The sequence below is a fragment of the Opisthocomus hoazin genome, chromosome 23, assembly GCF_030867145.1.
Source record: "Opisthocomus hoazin isolate bOpiHoa1 chromosome 23, bOpiHoa1.hap1, whole genome shotgun sequence".
In the NCBI taxonomy this organism is placed as follows: Eukaryota; Metazoa; Chordata; class Aves; order Opisthocomiformes; family Opisthocomidae; genus Opisthocomus; species Opisthocomus hoazin.
In genome coordinates this window covers 6,557,219-6,573,467 of record NC_134436.1, presented here as the reverse complement: position 1 = coordinate 6,573,467, position 16,249 = coordinate 6,557,219, and the positions used below count along the sequence as shown (strand labels likewise).

Here is a 16,249-nt window from a genome sequence, read left to right as displayed (position 1 = left end):
GGCGAAACACGTGTGTGGGGAAAAGTGGGAAAGTGGGCTGTGGAGGCATTCAGGACGTTACATGGCTGGTTTTCCCCCAAAACTTACTGCGGTGAGGAGTGTTTCACTGCCCTGCAGAAACTCAGACTAATGTATGCGTAAGATGAATGATTATGTCTGAACTGTGCTCCTTGGGGCCCCATCTGATATTTTTTTCTTACGTGCTCGTTTGTCAGTGTGCTGTCAGGCCTGCAATTAATGAGCCTCTGGCAGCTCTATTCATCCCTACTCCCCGCCCTCAGCCGCGCAGGGTCCTTGCCCCTCCTGGGCAAGGTGCTCGGAGGCTGGCACACCACGACACCCGTCTGCTCGGAGGCGGCAGATGCCCGCCGAGAAGGCAGACAGAATGAAGTGGTTCTGCCCATGGCTCCTTTCCTCCTCGGAGAGGTCAGCGAGTCCCTGCTGGCGGGGTGAGCCAGGGCACGCAGGAGCGCCTCGGTGGCATCACATTCCTTGCTCAGCAGCCCTGCGGGCCTGCCGCGACGCACGCTTCGGGAGGCGGCACGGGCAGCTCTGCCAGCACCGCGCTATGAGGGAAACCGCTTCCCTTTGTCATGGCCATCCAAGGTGACCGAGGAAAGCAATCCCAAAGTACCCAGCACACCTGCAGGCTGCGTTTTTTACATTTACCTCTTACCTGGCACCTTGGAAGATAAATTTCCCCGTTGACTGTGGACTTTGCAGCTGTGTGTCTGCTGTAGCCTTCTGGTGTATCGACCGTGCCCTTGGTCTGATAGAACGTGAGAACAGTTAGAATCCAAATGTCCGATGTATCTTCTCTATATGTTCCTTTACCTTTGTGCCCCTAATGACACAATCTCATTATTTCCAAATGTCACTCGCAGGAGAATCTTTCCATAATAATTACATTTTGTTTCCCCTTTCCTCCTCTAGCATACCCAGAACCTAGCAGAGCACTCGGTGAAGCTCCTCAGTAAATCACCTTTGCTTTGCTTGCTGTTAATGTACCCAGTACCTACAGTCACGATCCTCCTCTTTACACGTGCCGTTCGGAAGGCACTCGGGGTGCACCATTTTGTACCCTGCGAGGGAGCTAATCTTGTGCATGCTTGTCTCAGCTGATAGGAACAAGAGTAATTATGTCTCGCATAAAATACCTGCACATAGACAATGGAGGAGACTCGGCGAGCGGAACTGCTGAGGTGGGAGGGACCGTATATATAGGGTTACGGTTACAGGGCTGGCAAGTAGAGAGCAGAATCGTAGAAAGCGACGCTGCCGGGCTTGGGAGCTGCCTGCCCGCGAGAGGAGGGAAGATGGACGGTTCGCACCCCGCCCTGGATCCCTGCCTGCGGTGAGGGGCAGGTTTGCCGAGTGAATGAAACCTGGAGTAATTGCCCAACGTGACCGAGCACAGACAGCTGCGAGCTCGCGGTCTGCAGCCACAGGAGACCGACAGCTGCAGGCAAGTTCAGAGCTAGGGTTAAGGTGCCCAGTGCAGGAGAAAAAGCTGCCTGGAGCATGCCAAATTTCTGTATAAAACTAGTTATTTATATATTTTATGTACCTTGTATTTGCTGAAACAGAGTACATTAATAGACCAAACAGAAGCCAAACTTGACATTGCGGAGGAAGAATTTATTTCAGGTAAGTAAATCTCTCAAACCTCCTTTCTGATATAGTTTAAGACTTTCTGTATGTTTTTAAAGAACTCGGGCCCTGCAAGCTGCAGGAAGGCCTGTGTACCGTGTTGGGTGGGCAGATGTGAGCTGCCACTTCCCACAAGCAGATTGAAGGATGAGAGTGTACATCTTGAAAACATAAATGTGTTGCTCGGGCGTGGTTTTAACATTCTTGCAGAAGGACTGAAGCAAATTTTTTGTCAACCCTTCTTGTATCTTGGAGTTACTTCTGACTTTCATTGGAATACGTAAGACGAGTCAGGCCCGCAGTTTATGGGGTGTCTGATAAGTCGTAGGCCTGGTTCCCCCCTCTCTCATGCTAAGAGTAGTGCTGTGTGTAAAGGCTGTATACAAATGTGTCTTCCACTGGTGGTACCGGCACACGTGCAATGAGGAGTGGGCTCGGCATGGTTGAGTCGCCCGGCGCTGGTGCCTGGGACTCCCTCTCCCGTGGGCGCGGGGGCTGGTCCCTGCGTGGTGAGAGGGTCAGAGCTGGAGTGCAGCGAGGGTGGCCTCGAGCAGGCGCAGGTGTGCACCACAGCCTCAGCGAGTCACCTCCAGCGTTTCTGGAACTGAGAGGTCATTTTTCATGTGATGTAATGACAGTGACGTGGATGGAAAAAATCTGCTTTTTACCAAGAGAAGTTCATAGTTCTTGAAGGATTTCTACAAGTACCACAGTGTCACCTGTTTACTGTCCGTCATTCCAGATAACCACTCAAGGCAGCTGAAAAACCCAAAGAGCAGGATAAAGCGGTTGGTGTCCGTCAGTGAGCAGCCGGCTCTCGGCACTGGTGTCACACCCCGCCATGGCCAGCACGTGCCTTGCTGGGGCCTGGGCTCCCCCAGCGCCTGCTCTGGACCGCTCCTCCTGCTCTGCCAGGAGCCAATAGTGGCCTTCTAGACTTGGTTAAGCTATAAAACAACCTGGCTGAATTCAGATTTTCTCAGGCAGGCAAACCAGCAGGACAGAAAAAGGTTCAGTTCCAACCACAACAAAAACTTTCTGAGCTTCTGACAGAATCCGAAAAAATGAAAGGTTTGGGTCAGTACGAGACATTCCTTTCAACCCAGAATTATGTGCTTTGTTGTGCCTTCTCTTATTTAACACATGTGAAGTCCTTTCTCAATGTTTTGTTTCAGTCAGAAAATGTTATAAGCAAGAAAAGAGATTTCTGAAGCTGAAAGATCAGGAACAACTCATTTCAGTGTCATCCACCCGCTGCCACAGGTGCCGGACTCTCCCGCCTCCTTTTTCTCCATCAGCCCCTAACGTCCCGTTTCGTCCCGACCAGCCGAGGAGCGAGCTCGTGTATCCCGTGACACGTGACGGGACCCCACTAGCTCTTTAGTTCTGTAATAACGGGATTCGTTCTGTATGAATTGATTCTAGCATCAAATAACCAAGGTTTCCAGTTAAGACGGGTTCGCATAAAAATGTTGGGCACAAATGTTTTCCTGTTGTTAACTCTATTCTTGTAGTTGCATCAGATTATCTCCCAGCCTGCCAAAATAGAATTTCAACTTTCAAAACTAAAAAGAAAGCAATTATTTATTTTATTTTCCCTGCAAAGAACAAGCTTTAAAGTTTAAAAAAAAAAATTTCAAGTTAAAGTTTAAAGTTGGGGAAATTGAGAGGCACATGATTTTGGATGAACTGAAAATTAAAGCCTTCAGTGATTTGTTTGGTCAGTAAGTTTAAATTTGAACAGCTCTCATAATAAATCATCAGAATACCTGACTCTTTCGCAGCAGCTGTCGTGCCATGAACCTTTCCTTACAAAATCCCCTGCCCACGCACACCCCCAAAGTAGTTGTCTTTCAAGATCAGACAACTGCTCGCATTTCAGGCTGGGCCGGGCTAAAAAAAGAAACATTAAAAAAGCAAAGACAGATTATATCTGTCTTAAATCACTCAAAACCCCTTCTAGATAAACAAATAAATCGACCTTGAGGTGACATTTTGGCAAAGCCTGGTCCCGGGGTGTATGATGCTTTTTGCCTCGCTCATCATTTGGTGATTGCGTTTGGTGGCTGTTGCGTCCATGTCAGTGGCCAAAGAAAGCTCAGCACAGAACGGCGCAGCCCCAAGCTGGTCATGAAGCTGGAAACCCTTGGCGATGCTGTAGCGATGCCTTCTCCTGGGCTGTGACTTCCTCAGGAGTGACTACAGGGAGCAAAAGGGGAGTCCCTGGCTCCGTCCGCCCTCTGTAGCTGGTCGTGCTGACACAGGATGAACAACGTGCCTGGGCGGGGGAAAGGTGGTGAAGCTGCTGCCGGGGCTGCCTGCTCCTCATCAGAGCCAAGCTGTGGCAAAGTCAAACGATCCCCGTCTCTCCATGGCTGAGACGACAATCAGCGTCCTCACGGGACGTCCATCAAACCTTGTCCTGGGACTCAAAGCACTTGTGAAAAAAAAACAGTGAAAATGGTTGCTTAAAATTTCAGATAGGGTCTGTCTGGTGAGTGGCTGGGGCAGGCTGAGGTTTCGGGTGCGAGGGCAGGCTGGGTGCTGCGGGACCGGGCGTGGGACGCAGGCTGCCCTGGGGCAGCTCCTGAACCCCCTGCCCGCAGCAGGGCAGCCCGCGGCGTTCCCTGCAGAGCTTTCACTCGCAGCGCAAGGGGAGCACGACAGGCAAATTGTGCCTCAGCTCATCGTGAAAGTCTTCACTTTGTGTAATAAACAGAGGCAACACCTCAGTAGGAAAATTAAATGTCATCTAGTTTTATTTCAGCATTTATTCTGTTTTCTCTGTCTTCTCTAGCCAGGTTTTACTCCGAGACGTGCGCGTGCCTGTGCTGCAGGTTCTGTAGTTGTAGCAGCTTGGCTTTAGTAAAATTTGACTTTGTAAATTATTGCCTTAAGCTTAGGAAACCTGTCACATGGGTTTGGTTTTCTGGGTGGCTTTTTAGCTTCTCGTAAATGCTTGTGTTGCCTGGCGTGGGGGTGTCATCAGCCAGCAGAAAATTGGGGAACGTGCCAATCTTTAGCTGGGCGCAGTGAGCACGGCCGGTGCCTCCAGCTGGTAAGTGGGAGGTGGCGGGGGACTGCGGCGGTGCCTGCCAGCCCCCCCCCAGCCCTCACTGCTGGAGACAGGGCCCGGTGGCTGCGGGCTGCACTGGCAGGGGTGCAGAGCAGCCGGGGTGCTGTGCTGGGCCCCATCAGGTGACAGTGTGTGGCTCTTACCTCGCACCCCGCTGCCTGCCAACAGAATTACCGAGGCTGCCAGTGATTTTTCCTCCTTCTGTGTTTTCGCTCTCACCACCCCTTCAAAGATGGAGGCATCAAGCAGAATTAAGGAAGCAGACTGAGCTGCAGTGGAGATGCGTACCGCTGCCGTTGGCTGGGGGAAAGACGCATTATTTCCATTAAATTCTCCAGAAGCAGACACAGGCTTCCGCAGAGGACTCTAGTTGGATCCGTTTTACTGCAATACTTGCATCTTTGTGTAATTTTCACGGCCAGTAGGGAGAACACAGAGCTGAGTGAGCGAGCTGTTATGTTCTCAAGGTTTTCATTATTTTGAGTCTGCATAATGAATGATTTTTATACAACGTTGGCATTGGAAGCAACCTCTCCACCAGTTGTACTAGTCCTGCCTTCATGACTGCTACTGCCTGTGCCGTGCTTTCACTGACTACAGAAAAATGCCCAGATTAAACAGTGATTAAGGGGTTTTTTTTCCGTTAAACCAAAATGCTTTACTGAACAGAGAAACATAAGTATACAATCTTATAATTTCTACCCAGTATACTGTACTAGCGAAGCTGGTAACCTCTGCTGCTCCTGCACTATAGAAGCAGAACTGCCATTGTATTAGCTGACACGCTGAAGAGTAAAGAAACACTTGGGTTGTACGCAGCTCTGGGTGCTGGCGTCACCTTTTTCTTGCCTTTGAGTACTTTGGTATGCCTGGTTTCTAGCTCTCTTAGGTACTTACAGATCCCCCTTTCATTGACTCGCAGTCTTTGATGTATTTATTATCTTCCCAGCCATTCTCTGAAGGAGGAAAACAAGATTTTCCTTGTTTTGCAAAGAATTAGCAGTTGCAGAGAAACTGGGACTGTGCGCTTCACTCAGGTCTGTGGCAGCAGCAGCTGTAAATGAGTCTGAGTTGGTTTGTTTCGGCTGTCTTCACTAGATAGCAACAGCACACAGTGCAGTGCGCATTTCACTTCTGTTAACTGAAGACACAACAGTGCCCCAAGAAGGCTTCTTACTACATAGGAGGTCTCCATCCCTTAGTCAGTCATCAAAATAAATAGAATTTGGCTTGCTTCTTTTAAAATAAGGTCTTAGTAACTAGGATGAGATAGAATAAAACTCTTTAGAAACTTATTCTGTTGTACCAAAATGCTAGCAACCGCAGCTCCCCTGCAAAACAGATGCTCATGAGGAGTTGTTCCTCAGCTGAAGTTCATGAATTCTCATACTTCAACTTAATGCTAATTTGTAGAATTATTTTTTCTTCCTAGAAGTTCTTTAAATCTACCTGGACTAATCCTTCTTCTTTCCCATCAGAACTGTGGTCTAACATTGCTGTGAGCAGGTAAATTTCTCTCTAGCCCTGCATGCTCACATTATAGTGAGGAGCACTTGATAACATCTGGAAACATCTGATCATCATGTTCAGAGAAAGGGCTAGAAGTGCTAAGCCTTTTTAGGAATTCAGATGTTGGGCAGATATTAGAGCATATTTTGTTTTGAAAAACATCCTTTCTCCAGTCAGATGCCCTGCATTTGTGGCAGGTGAAAGTCCAGATGTTTTTACTGGGTCAGTATGGGCAAAGACGTTCTCCTTGCCTGGAGCCCTACTGTCCCACGGCACAGCCCCAGAACCGTGCAAGTAGCTGAGAAGGCAGAGTGTCCTCTGCACTACCACAGGAAGAATCTAACCCAGGCAGAAAACTCCTCATATCTGGGTTACTATGGAACAGCCAGGTTTGAAGTTGAGGCCCTAACTGCCATGTGTGATGAGAAAGGTGCTGAATGTGGAGCTGGGATCGTGCTCTCACTGCTGCCAAGGGACGGGGATGAAGATTTACATGGTCATTCCCATTTGTAACAGTGTAATAAAGAGGAAGACTCATATCCATCCAAGAATGATGCTGCCTTGCCAGTATCTGCAGGAAAACCCTGACACACAGGTTACAATTCAAACAGCATAGCAGAGCAGGAGGAGCAGCATCGTGCTTCCAGCTCAAACTAACGATGGCTGAGTGACGATGGCCCCGTGGCAGCGTGGTGCTCACCAGCCCATCCTGCAGCAGCTTGCTGTGCAACACACGTCTGTGCGCTCAAGAAAAGCTCGCGGCTGCTGCAGCGTTTCAGGCAGGGAGTGAAAAGGCCGAGCGGAGCCGTGCACGGTTCCGAGTTGCCCATCGTGGCGCCTGCGCCAGGGCCAGCACGAGCCCGTGGGAGTCCCGGGCCAGAAGCCAAGATTTGGTTCCACTCCCAGAAAAGTCAACGAAACCCATTTAAAGCGGAATGGTTTCATCCTGTACTGCATGCTGAGTGACTTGCCAGTATTACTGTTAACAGCAGGGGTTTATCCCAGGTACAAGCTAACGGAGCGCAGAGTTGCAGCATTTCGGTGTAGCTGATTAGTGGAGCCCTGGACTAAAAGATGCCGAATCTGTCATGTGCGGGGGGGCAGGATCTCACCTGACTTTAGAGTCTGACTGCCTTTCGGAACTGCCTAAACGTTTTTCTGTTCAATAAGTCCCTTCTCGTGGTGCCATTCTCAACATCAGCTAATTGCCGTCCTGTGCTGAAAGAAGAAAAGCCCTATCTAAAACAAAGCGGCAGCTAAAATTCGGTGACCCTGTCAAGGACTTCAGGACCTGAGTTGTCACTGGTGTCTTTATGTGGAAAATGTTAAGACAGCACAGTGCTGAAAAGTGACACAAATTAGAAAAAAGGGCAGGAGCTACTGCACACTGGGAATGTTAAATGTCAGTGTGTGGTTCTGACTGTGCAGGATTTCTTTTCCCTGTCCTCTTCCCTTAAAATAGTTTTTTCTTGAACAACAAAACTTTGTCTTTCTTTTCTGCTTCACAGATGAGCAGAGAAAATACAGCAATAATTTCCAGAGATGTTTTGCAGATATTTTTGCTTCCTCAGTCTGTGTCTCTTCCTTCCAACCCACAGGTAAGCAGAATGTTTGTTTTGTTTTACGGGGAACGCTTGAATTATGTTTCATATAAATAATGTGAGTCACAAGGAAATTATGCTTTTAATCATCCGGCCTATCCTCAGGAAGCTGGGTGCAGCAAGGGATGTGGCACAGAAGAGAGCAACCTGCATAAGTCCCTAAAACGCAACACGTACATTAACAGTGCAAACCCTTATTTCGTGTTCAGGACCAGGACAGTTTGCAGGTTTTGCTGGAAATGTCCCCCCCCCCTCTATCCCCCCAGGACTCCCAGCTGTGTTATTACCATCCCTGGAACCTACAGGTCCTAAATTTTTTGAACAGTTTATGCTTATGCTGTGCACTAATTGGCTCAGTTCTGCTGCAAGGACCTTTTGGGTCTAAAACCTGCAGCAAAGCTCCAAGGACTACTAACCTGGCTTCGAAGAGAACAGAACTAAAAACAAGATCATCAGAGCTTTGAGTAACTACATTGCTAAATTTCTTTCTGCACGGACCGGTGGTCCCGAGACTCTGGGGAGAGGCAGAGGCACTGCCTTCCACCTCCTTCAGCCCTTCACAAAGCAGTGACAAACTCCTAACGATTCACTCATTTACATTTTCATCAAGTGAGCACCTGACCACACAGGGACCCTGCACCATAAAACTCACCTCTTGCAGCCCAGACCCCCTGTCCCTCTAGCTGTCTATACAATGGTACAGAGCTGCGAGCCTCATAATGTCAGTACTGGCTTTATTGTCCATCCTCAAAAGATGAATTTTGACATTGTAAATTAGAGCTGAACCCTCTGTGTGCACAGCAGCCAGGGCCGGTGCAGCCTGCAAAGCTCTGCTGGTGTCTGTGAAGTGCTCGGTGCTCTGCCTTTCTCCTTCCAGTGCACTCAGAGCTTTTACTCCTGATGGCAGCAGGAGGGATGCTGCCTGATGCTAACACACGAGGATGAACGCTTCTTGAGGGGACCAGTGATTAGGGAGGAGGAGCTGTTGGTCAGTAAGATTTGTCTTGGGCTGTCGTAAGCAGGAGGAAGAAGAAATGCATGTTCCTTATATAAGGAGGAGTGGGAAGGGGGAGATTGTGGGTTGTTAGTAAGACTCGTGGTGTATAGACCTTGTTTGATTTGTCTGGGACGTTTTAAGAATGTCCTTAAGCTACTATGTGTGCCAACCTGTAGCTGCCAGCTGAGGTAATGTGACATTTTCCCACCTCTTCAAGGTGCTAGTATTAAGCCAAGATAAGCAACGTGAGCACGTGCTCATGATTTCAATGATCTACTTACTTTTAATAAGCATTTTATGCAGTTTGTTTTCTTGTTGGAGCACAAGCTGAAAAGGCAGCCGCAGCTGCACACCAGAGGTGCCCGGCATGCCCAGCCACACGTAACAATACCTGTTTGTGTCCCCAGGAGGTGCTCCCTGGGTCACACAGCTGACTTGCACGGCAGCGACAGAACATCCCTCCCTGGATTTGAGAACCTCACCATGGGATACAACAAATACCTCAGGCCCTACTTTGGTGGTACGTTGGCTCCATGCATTTGACCACTTGAAGAATAGTTGGTAAAGCTTGTGGGGAGGGGAGAGCATGCTTTAAGCTTTCTTCAGGATGCCCCAGTTTAAAAGATTGTGTTCATTTCAAATTAGCTAGTAGCCAAGGCTGCCCTCCTTTCTGTGCATCCACTGTTGTCTTGAATAGACTGTGCACGCGTGGGGCATGAGAACATGTCCATCTATGCGGTTAAGAACAGGGAATTTATAAACATCGATACCTCTGTGAAAGACCTGACAGAGAAATTAGATTCTGCTCTAATTGTACATGATTTTGTTTAGAATCTGATCGTTGCGATTTTCTGCTTTATTTTTTTTCATGTATATCTGTTTAGTAGATTGTGGTTAGAGAGGAATAAAGCCGTTCTCCTTGCTAGAAATACTTTGACACATGTTTTCACTTCACACTGAGACACAGACTAAACCTGCTTTAAACCCTGGTGAAACTCTAGGGCGTAGGGAGCACCTGAAGGACAGCCGGGTATGTAGGAACTAACCTGAGGCTGTTGTCCAGTTTGGGTGTCAGGTCTCCCACTTTCCAGGTGAGTGCTGTAACAGCTCCTAGGAAAGGGTTTCTCAGAATGGTGTTCTGCACCTGAAAAATAGCGATGACAGTTTAAAAAACAGCTATGATAATTTTTATTAATTTTGCTTTTCTGCCAGAACCCATTAATGAAGCTATGCTTAACAGAAAAATTCCCCATTAGCTTTCAGCAGGACTTGGATGTGTCCCATTGTAGCTCCTGCAGACTGACCTTCTGCTACTCCAGCTTCGAGCTTCTTTTTCTGACCACGGTGATAAATTTCTGGCACAATGCAGAATTTACCAGCTTGTTATGCCTAGAATGCCTGACCCCTTTAGGAACAGGAAAGTTCCTCTCTATCCTGTCACACCAGTGAACAGATGCTTCTGAAGCACGTAATGGAGATGAACTGCATCTACACTAGCCATGCAGGTTAAATAAAAACGGTCAGGGCCCTGGTCTGACGTCCTCCAGAGGCCCCGAGCCCCCACAGATCCGCCCTCTGGTCGTTAACTTGAGAATCCGGAACAGTTTCAGACAAGACAAGAAACCAAAAACCCCAAATCGCCCCCCTCGGCAGGAGCTTTAGAGCCTGCGCGTCCCGCAGGCTGCCCGCAGCGCGCCGGGACGGAGCTGCGGGTCTGGCGGGGGCAGTGCGCAGCCCCGCTCCGAGCCCGGGACCCCCCGCATTCCCGGGGAGGAGCTGCCCTCTCCTGGCGGCTTTCGGACCGGCAGCGACCCGGGACCCCGGGGCTCGGGGTTCGGTTGGAAACAGAATCACAGCATGGTTGGGGTTGGAAGGGACCTCTGTGGGTCACTCAGTCCAACCTCCTGCCGAAGCAGGGTCACCCATAGCAGGCTGCACAGGACCTTGTCCAGGCGGGTCTGGAATATCTCCAGAGAAGGAGACTCCACAGCCTCCCTGGGCAGCCTGTTCCAGGGCTCTGTCACCCTCAGAGGGAAGAAATTCTTCCTCATGTTCAGACGGAACTTCCTCTGCTTCAGTTTGTGCCCGTTGCCTCTTGCCCTGTTTCTGGGCACCACTGAAAAGAGCTTGGCCCCATCCTCCTGACACCCACCCTTCAGATATTTGTAAGCATTTATTAGGTCCCCTAAACGGAATGGTAACGCTGTGAATATCGGAGGCAGAGGCTGCCGCGCTGCTGGGCTGGGACCTGTGCGGTCCCGGGCGTCCCCGAGTTCCTCTGCCTCTGAGATTTTCCTCCCTGAGAGACAGGGATGCCTGCAGAGAGCCCTCGGGAGCCACGCCTGAGAAACGCTTCGTATGGAGCGCAGGGCGCTCGGCAGCGTGTGGGTGTCCTGGGCTGGGCTGCGCTGCAGGGACACCGCGGCCATGGGTGCTGGCCCGTTGCCCGCAACATGGTGCCTGTCTCTGCTGCTGTCACCTCGCGCGCGGCTCCAGCTCCCTGGCAGGGACAACTTTGCTTTGGATCACGATGTCATTTGTGAGTCCAGTGCTCTAAAATGGCGTCTAACCCTTTGTGCTCCTCCAGCTTTAGAGCGAGCGTTGAGCGCGTGGGACGCTGCGAGCAGTACCCGCGCCGCACACCGTCCCGAGAGGTTTTACGGGGCCTCTTGCTCCTCCCGTCTCTCTGCTTAAGCTTTTCCACTTCTCCTGTCTCTCTCCTTAAGCTTTTCTTTCTCTCCACAGGAGAACCTGTTCAAATTGCAATGAGTCTGGACATCGCGAGTATTTCTAGTATATCAGAGAGCGACATGGTAAGTCGTTCAAATTTATTCTGTAAGATAAGAGTAGGATCGGCCGAGAGACTTGTCACGTGTTCCTGTGTGTTTGGCACAGAAACTAACAGTGATGTTCAGGCTGCTTTGCTTTTGTGTGTCTGTTGACCACTTTAGAGGTGTGATGGGAACGGGGCTCATTTATGACTGCAGACCACGTAGATGCCACAGTAATGTGGGCTTGTAAGTAAACAGAGCTGGCTCCGAAGGTCCTACTGGTCAAACCTCAGCACCTTCTGGAAATCAGGCCCCTTTCAAATGGAGAAAAAAAATCCTGTGCGACGTTTCCTCTCCCTCCCCTCTCCTCCGTGTGGGAGCTCTCTGTGCAGGGTTGGGGTGGCCTCTGTCGCGTGCTGGTGCTGACAGAAGACACAGACGGGGTTGCTGCTCAAGGAGGAGAGATGAGGCTTCGAGCAGCGACACGGTCTGAGGCTCAAAGGAGTGGCTGCGTTTACTTCATCAATAAGGAAGGAAGCGGAGCAGTACAACAGAGCCCTGTGTCTGTCCAGAAGTCTCAGTAAAAAATTATCTTTCGAGCTGAGCACAGCTTATTCTTTTATGATAGGGCACTCTAAAAATACTTCAGTCATTGCAGGTAGATTTTGGTGGGCTAAACTCAAGTTAATCCTAGTATCCTTAGCTTCAAAATTCCTATTTAAAAAGATGCTACAAGTTTTGCTTTTTTCATTTGTTTGGGGTTTTTTAAGACCTGGGTGAAATAACAGGTTGAGTTTGCTCACCTTTTTTCTCCAAAGAGCCAATGTCTCTTTCATGATCACGTTATACTACATGTGTAATTTTCCAACTCTAGACAATGACTGATTTTTCATGTCAGTTACTTGCTGAGTGACCTCAACTGTGCCCTTCCCATCTGTTGTCTTACCTGAAAAATGGACATAAAAATATCAATTACAATAATTGCTCATTTAAGAAAAAAAAAGTACTACAAGGATAACCTTTAGTCCTCAAACACTACACCTTAGAGCGTAAGTATGTGAGAAATGTAACACAGTGAATGAAACGATGACGACAATCTCTGATTTACTGCACGGGTGTGAAGCTGAGCTTTGACAGGTTAAACGAATGCGCGTTCTGCCTGCTGTCGCACGTGGCGTACCCACAGCCGTGCTGCGCCGGTGTCCTGGACGTGCGTCCTCACAGGCTGCCCTCTCTTTCCCAGGATTACACAGCTACTATATATTTGCGGCAGCGCTGGACAGACCCCCGGTTGGTCTTTCACGGCAACAAGAGCTTCACGCTAGATGCTCGTCTAGTGGAATTGCTCTGGGTACCAGACACGTACATTGTGGAGTCAAAACGGTCCTTCCTGCACGACGTCACTGTGGGGAACCGTCTCATCAGACTGTTCTCTAATGGCACCATCTTGTACGCCTTAAGGTAAATCAGCCTTTGGCTTTGATGATGGTTATGGTTCAGAACAGATTTCCAAAATTACGCTGGACAGGAGCAGATACCAGCCATAACGGGTTATGAGTTTGGGGCCAACCAGCCAACTGTGAGCATACTCTTCTGATCCATTGCCTCCTCTTCTGGACACCTGGAAATGCCAGCCAAGGATCGGGATATCCCCCACCATGATGTGTGCTGTGTCCTGAGCACAGTGCCTGCTCCGGAAGCTCCCAAGTCTAGGTGTTACCCAGGACAAGTCAAGTCGAGTCGGGTGGAGGCAGGGGCAGAATGGAGGGAGGACGTCATAACAGTAAACATTTAGCAGATAGCAGGGAACTATTGGCTTATCCAGTGCCATGTAGCCATGATTTCTGCTTTTTAGCAAAAAACATATTTGTACATGTACTGCAGAAACGTGCACTGTAATTGTGTAAGAAATTCATACATTTTCACCTCTTCTCAGCTCAACTGTGTCCCAGTTACTTTAACTGCAAAGCAAAGCTGCTATAAACCAACTCATTTATCCTCCACAGCAGAGCAAGCCAGCATACGTGTGGAGTTAGTTACCGTGCCTCAGGTGACAAGTGGCAGCTTCTGAAGCTGTGCAAACTGTAGCACTGGAAAACCTGTGAATCTACATTAAATCTCCCACCACAGCAAAGCAAAATTCCTCCTTCAGTTAAGTTTTCATCAGTGTGGCGGCACAGAGCATATCTTCCTCGGGAGGGTTCTCTCTGACTGTATCATTTTATAGGTCAAAATGACCTAAATGACAGAGCAGAGTCTTTGTGGTCCAGTTTGCTATGAAAAACAGAGATATTTCATTACGTGGTTTAATTGCAACTTTCAGAGTTCTTTTTCCTCCTACAGAATCACTACTACTGTTGCTTGTAACATGGACCTGTCAAAATACCCCATGGACACACAAACATGCAGACTGCAGCTAGAAAGCTGTAAGTATAACGTTCTGTGAAACAACTGCCTTCCGTTTAAATTTGTTTATTCATATGTAACTGTGCATCTTGAGTATTTGGATTCATCACAGTGGCTTTCTGGAGTACACTTTTATTCCCGCAATATCCAAAAAAAATGTCCAAAAAGAAAACAACTTTGCTTCATCGTTCTTCAAATGCTGGCATTGTAATCCACAGCTTAGGGGATTCCTGTCACTGTGCCATTTATATAAAAAGAGTGGTAATAAATTATATGTTCATTAAAGAGTAGATATATCAATTTGGCACAGAAATGTTGAAGTATTAACAACTGTTTTCCAAATTTGGTCCCTTTTGCATACGTAGCTTCTTGAAAAGCACTTGTGGGGTAAGTGCATGGGATGGAGTACAGCAAGGAGCAACTTTTCACATTTTTAGGTATCTACCACCCGTTGCATCTCCCAAGACAGTGTGAAAGGGTGGTTCTGCCTAGGGTATGAGTCAAACGTGCCTCTCGAACTCATGAACTGAAACCAAGGGCCAGCCCAGCTTTGTGGTAAATGCTTCTCCAGGAGGGCTGTCTGCTACAGCGGGTGCACATGAAGGGACTCTTGTCAACAGGAGGGCTCTCAGCCTTGGAAGCAGCAACAAAAGGAATAATCAGTAAGTTCTGCTCTCGATTAAATTAAAAGCTCATCCATGGCAAAGCTGGCTGGGAAAGACTCCAGGAAAATTTAGGATGCTACAAGGCTTTCACACAGGAGTTCAGCAAGAGCAGCGCTGCTGTTGTTTATCTGTGAGGCTCCACAGGAGGCACGCAGCCATCTCCTGCTTCACGTCGCAAAAAGAAACGGCTAAAATCTCAAAACCGAAAAGACCAGATTTTAACTTCTGGGGTTGCAGCACGAAGCACCTATGGAAGCACATATTATTTTCACATTAAAATGATATTAGTTCACCATGGTTAACTTTATTACAAAGAATAGCTCCTGAAATAATAATGATTGGCCTCTTCTGCTAAAGCAAAGCTTGTTTGGGCCTGTTTTAACAGTGATTGGGTCCTCCATCACACTCAGTTGCTGTGTAATTCCAGTGAAATTACATGCACATTGCCTACTGGAGATTTCATTACGATAAGTGCCCAGAAATAATGCTATTTAAATATATGCCAGATGAATTAACAACAATCTATCTTTTATTAAAAAATGTTCCTGAGTAACCACAATTTATAAAACCCCTTAGCAACTTTGAAAAGTCACATGCTTAGGACTCTATGCAGGGATTCATACCCTGGACACCTCATTTAGGAGTTCATCACACACAAATTACCAGAGCTTGGGTCTAATAAGAAAACACAATTAGATGAAAACAGAGCTGCAACTGCATCTTATTCCTTCTACCAGGACGGACAGGTTATTATCAGAATCAAAGCATCCCTACTCCTTTTCTCAAAGAAGGACACTTAATAAAAGAATCACATTAGTGAGATTGATGGGCTTGTTTCCTAAATTAAGTGAAATTTTTTAAGTGAATGGCAGGCTGGTGACTCAGTGCAAGCTTTATCCCTCAGACTGAGGTATTCCTCAGTCCAGCCTGAGCACATGTTATGCCGTCACTTACATCCCCGAAAGCAATTACTCAGACAGTATATGTACAGTTTACTGATAACTACTTGAATTGTTGATCTCATCTGCCCCATGATTTTGAGGCAGGAATTCAGTGCTACCTAAACATCGGATGCATTTTTTTGTCCTCAGTAACTTAAAGCCATTGGGGACAGGAGGAATGACTTGTAGAAAAAGCTGCTTTTATGAGCAAGTTTGCTGGACAACGCACACCCAGTCAGAAGAGCCTGGTTCATAACCACATAACAGTCTCAGCTCCAAGCTCTTGACCAACTGAAAATGCCATCTCTGGTATTTTTAAGCACTTGAATAGACAATTCGGTGAAATGTGCTTCTGCTACCTAGTAAGGGGCTCAATGGGATCGATAGTCTGTTTTTTTTAACCACTGCGTTTCTCCTGCTCTCCTCTCATGACTGAAGAGACTATGTTCGAGGGTTGATTGCCGCAGTAGTTTTGTCCTCGAGTTTCATCAGGGGATGTTTAGATTGGGTATTCGGAAAAATTTGTTCACTGAAAGAGTGGTCAGGCATTGGAACAGGCTGCCCAGGGCAGTGCTGGAGTCACCATCCCTGGATGTGTTCAAAAAATGTGTACATGTGGCAATTTGGGTCATG

General features: G+C 48.0%; 1 protein-coding gene across 2 annotated transcripts in view; it reads left to right on the top strand.

Moving 5' to 3' along the window:
• The window catches only part of GABRP (gamma-aminobutyric acid type A receptor subunit pi), a 28,112-nt gene that overhangs the window by 5,021 nt on the left and 6,842 nt on the right, over positions 1–16,249 (top strand). For both annotated transcript variants that reach the window (XR_012766088.1, XM_075442014.1), the window contains exons 3-7: positions 7,744–7,833; positions 9,241–9,353; positions 11,579–11,646; positions 12,848–13,065; positions 13,948–14,030. Coding sequence is in view for 1 of the 2 variants with exons in the window: in XM_075442014.1 (XP_075298129.1) it covers positions 7,778–7,833; positions 9,241–9,353; positions 11,579–11,646; positions 12,848–13,065; positions 13,948–14,030 (538 nt within the window). In the remaining variant the exon portion in view is untranslated. The remainder of the gene's footprint in view (positions 1–7,743; positions 7,834–9,240; positions 9,354–11,578; positions 11,647–12,847; positions 13,066–13,947; positions 14,031–16,249) is intronic.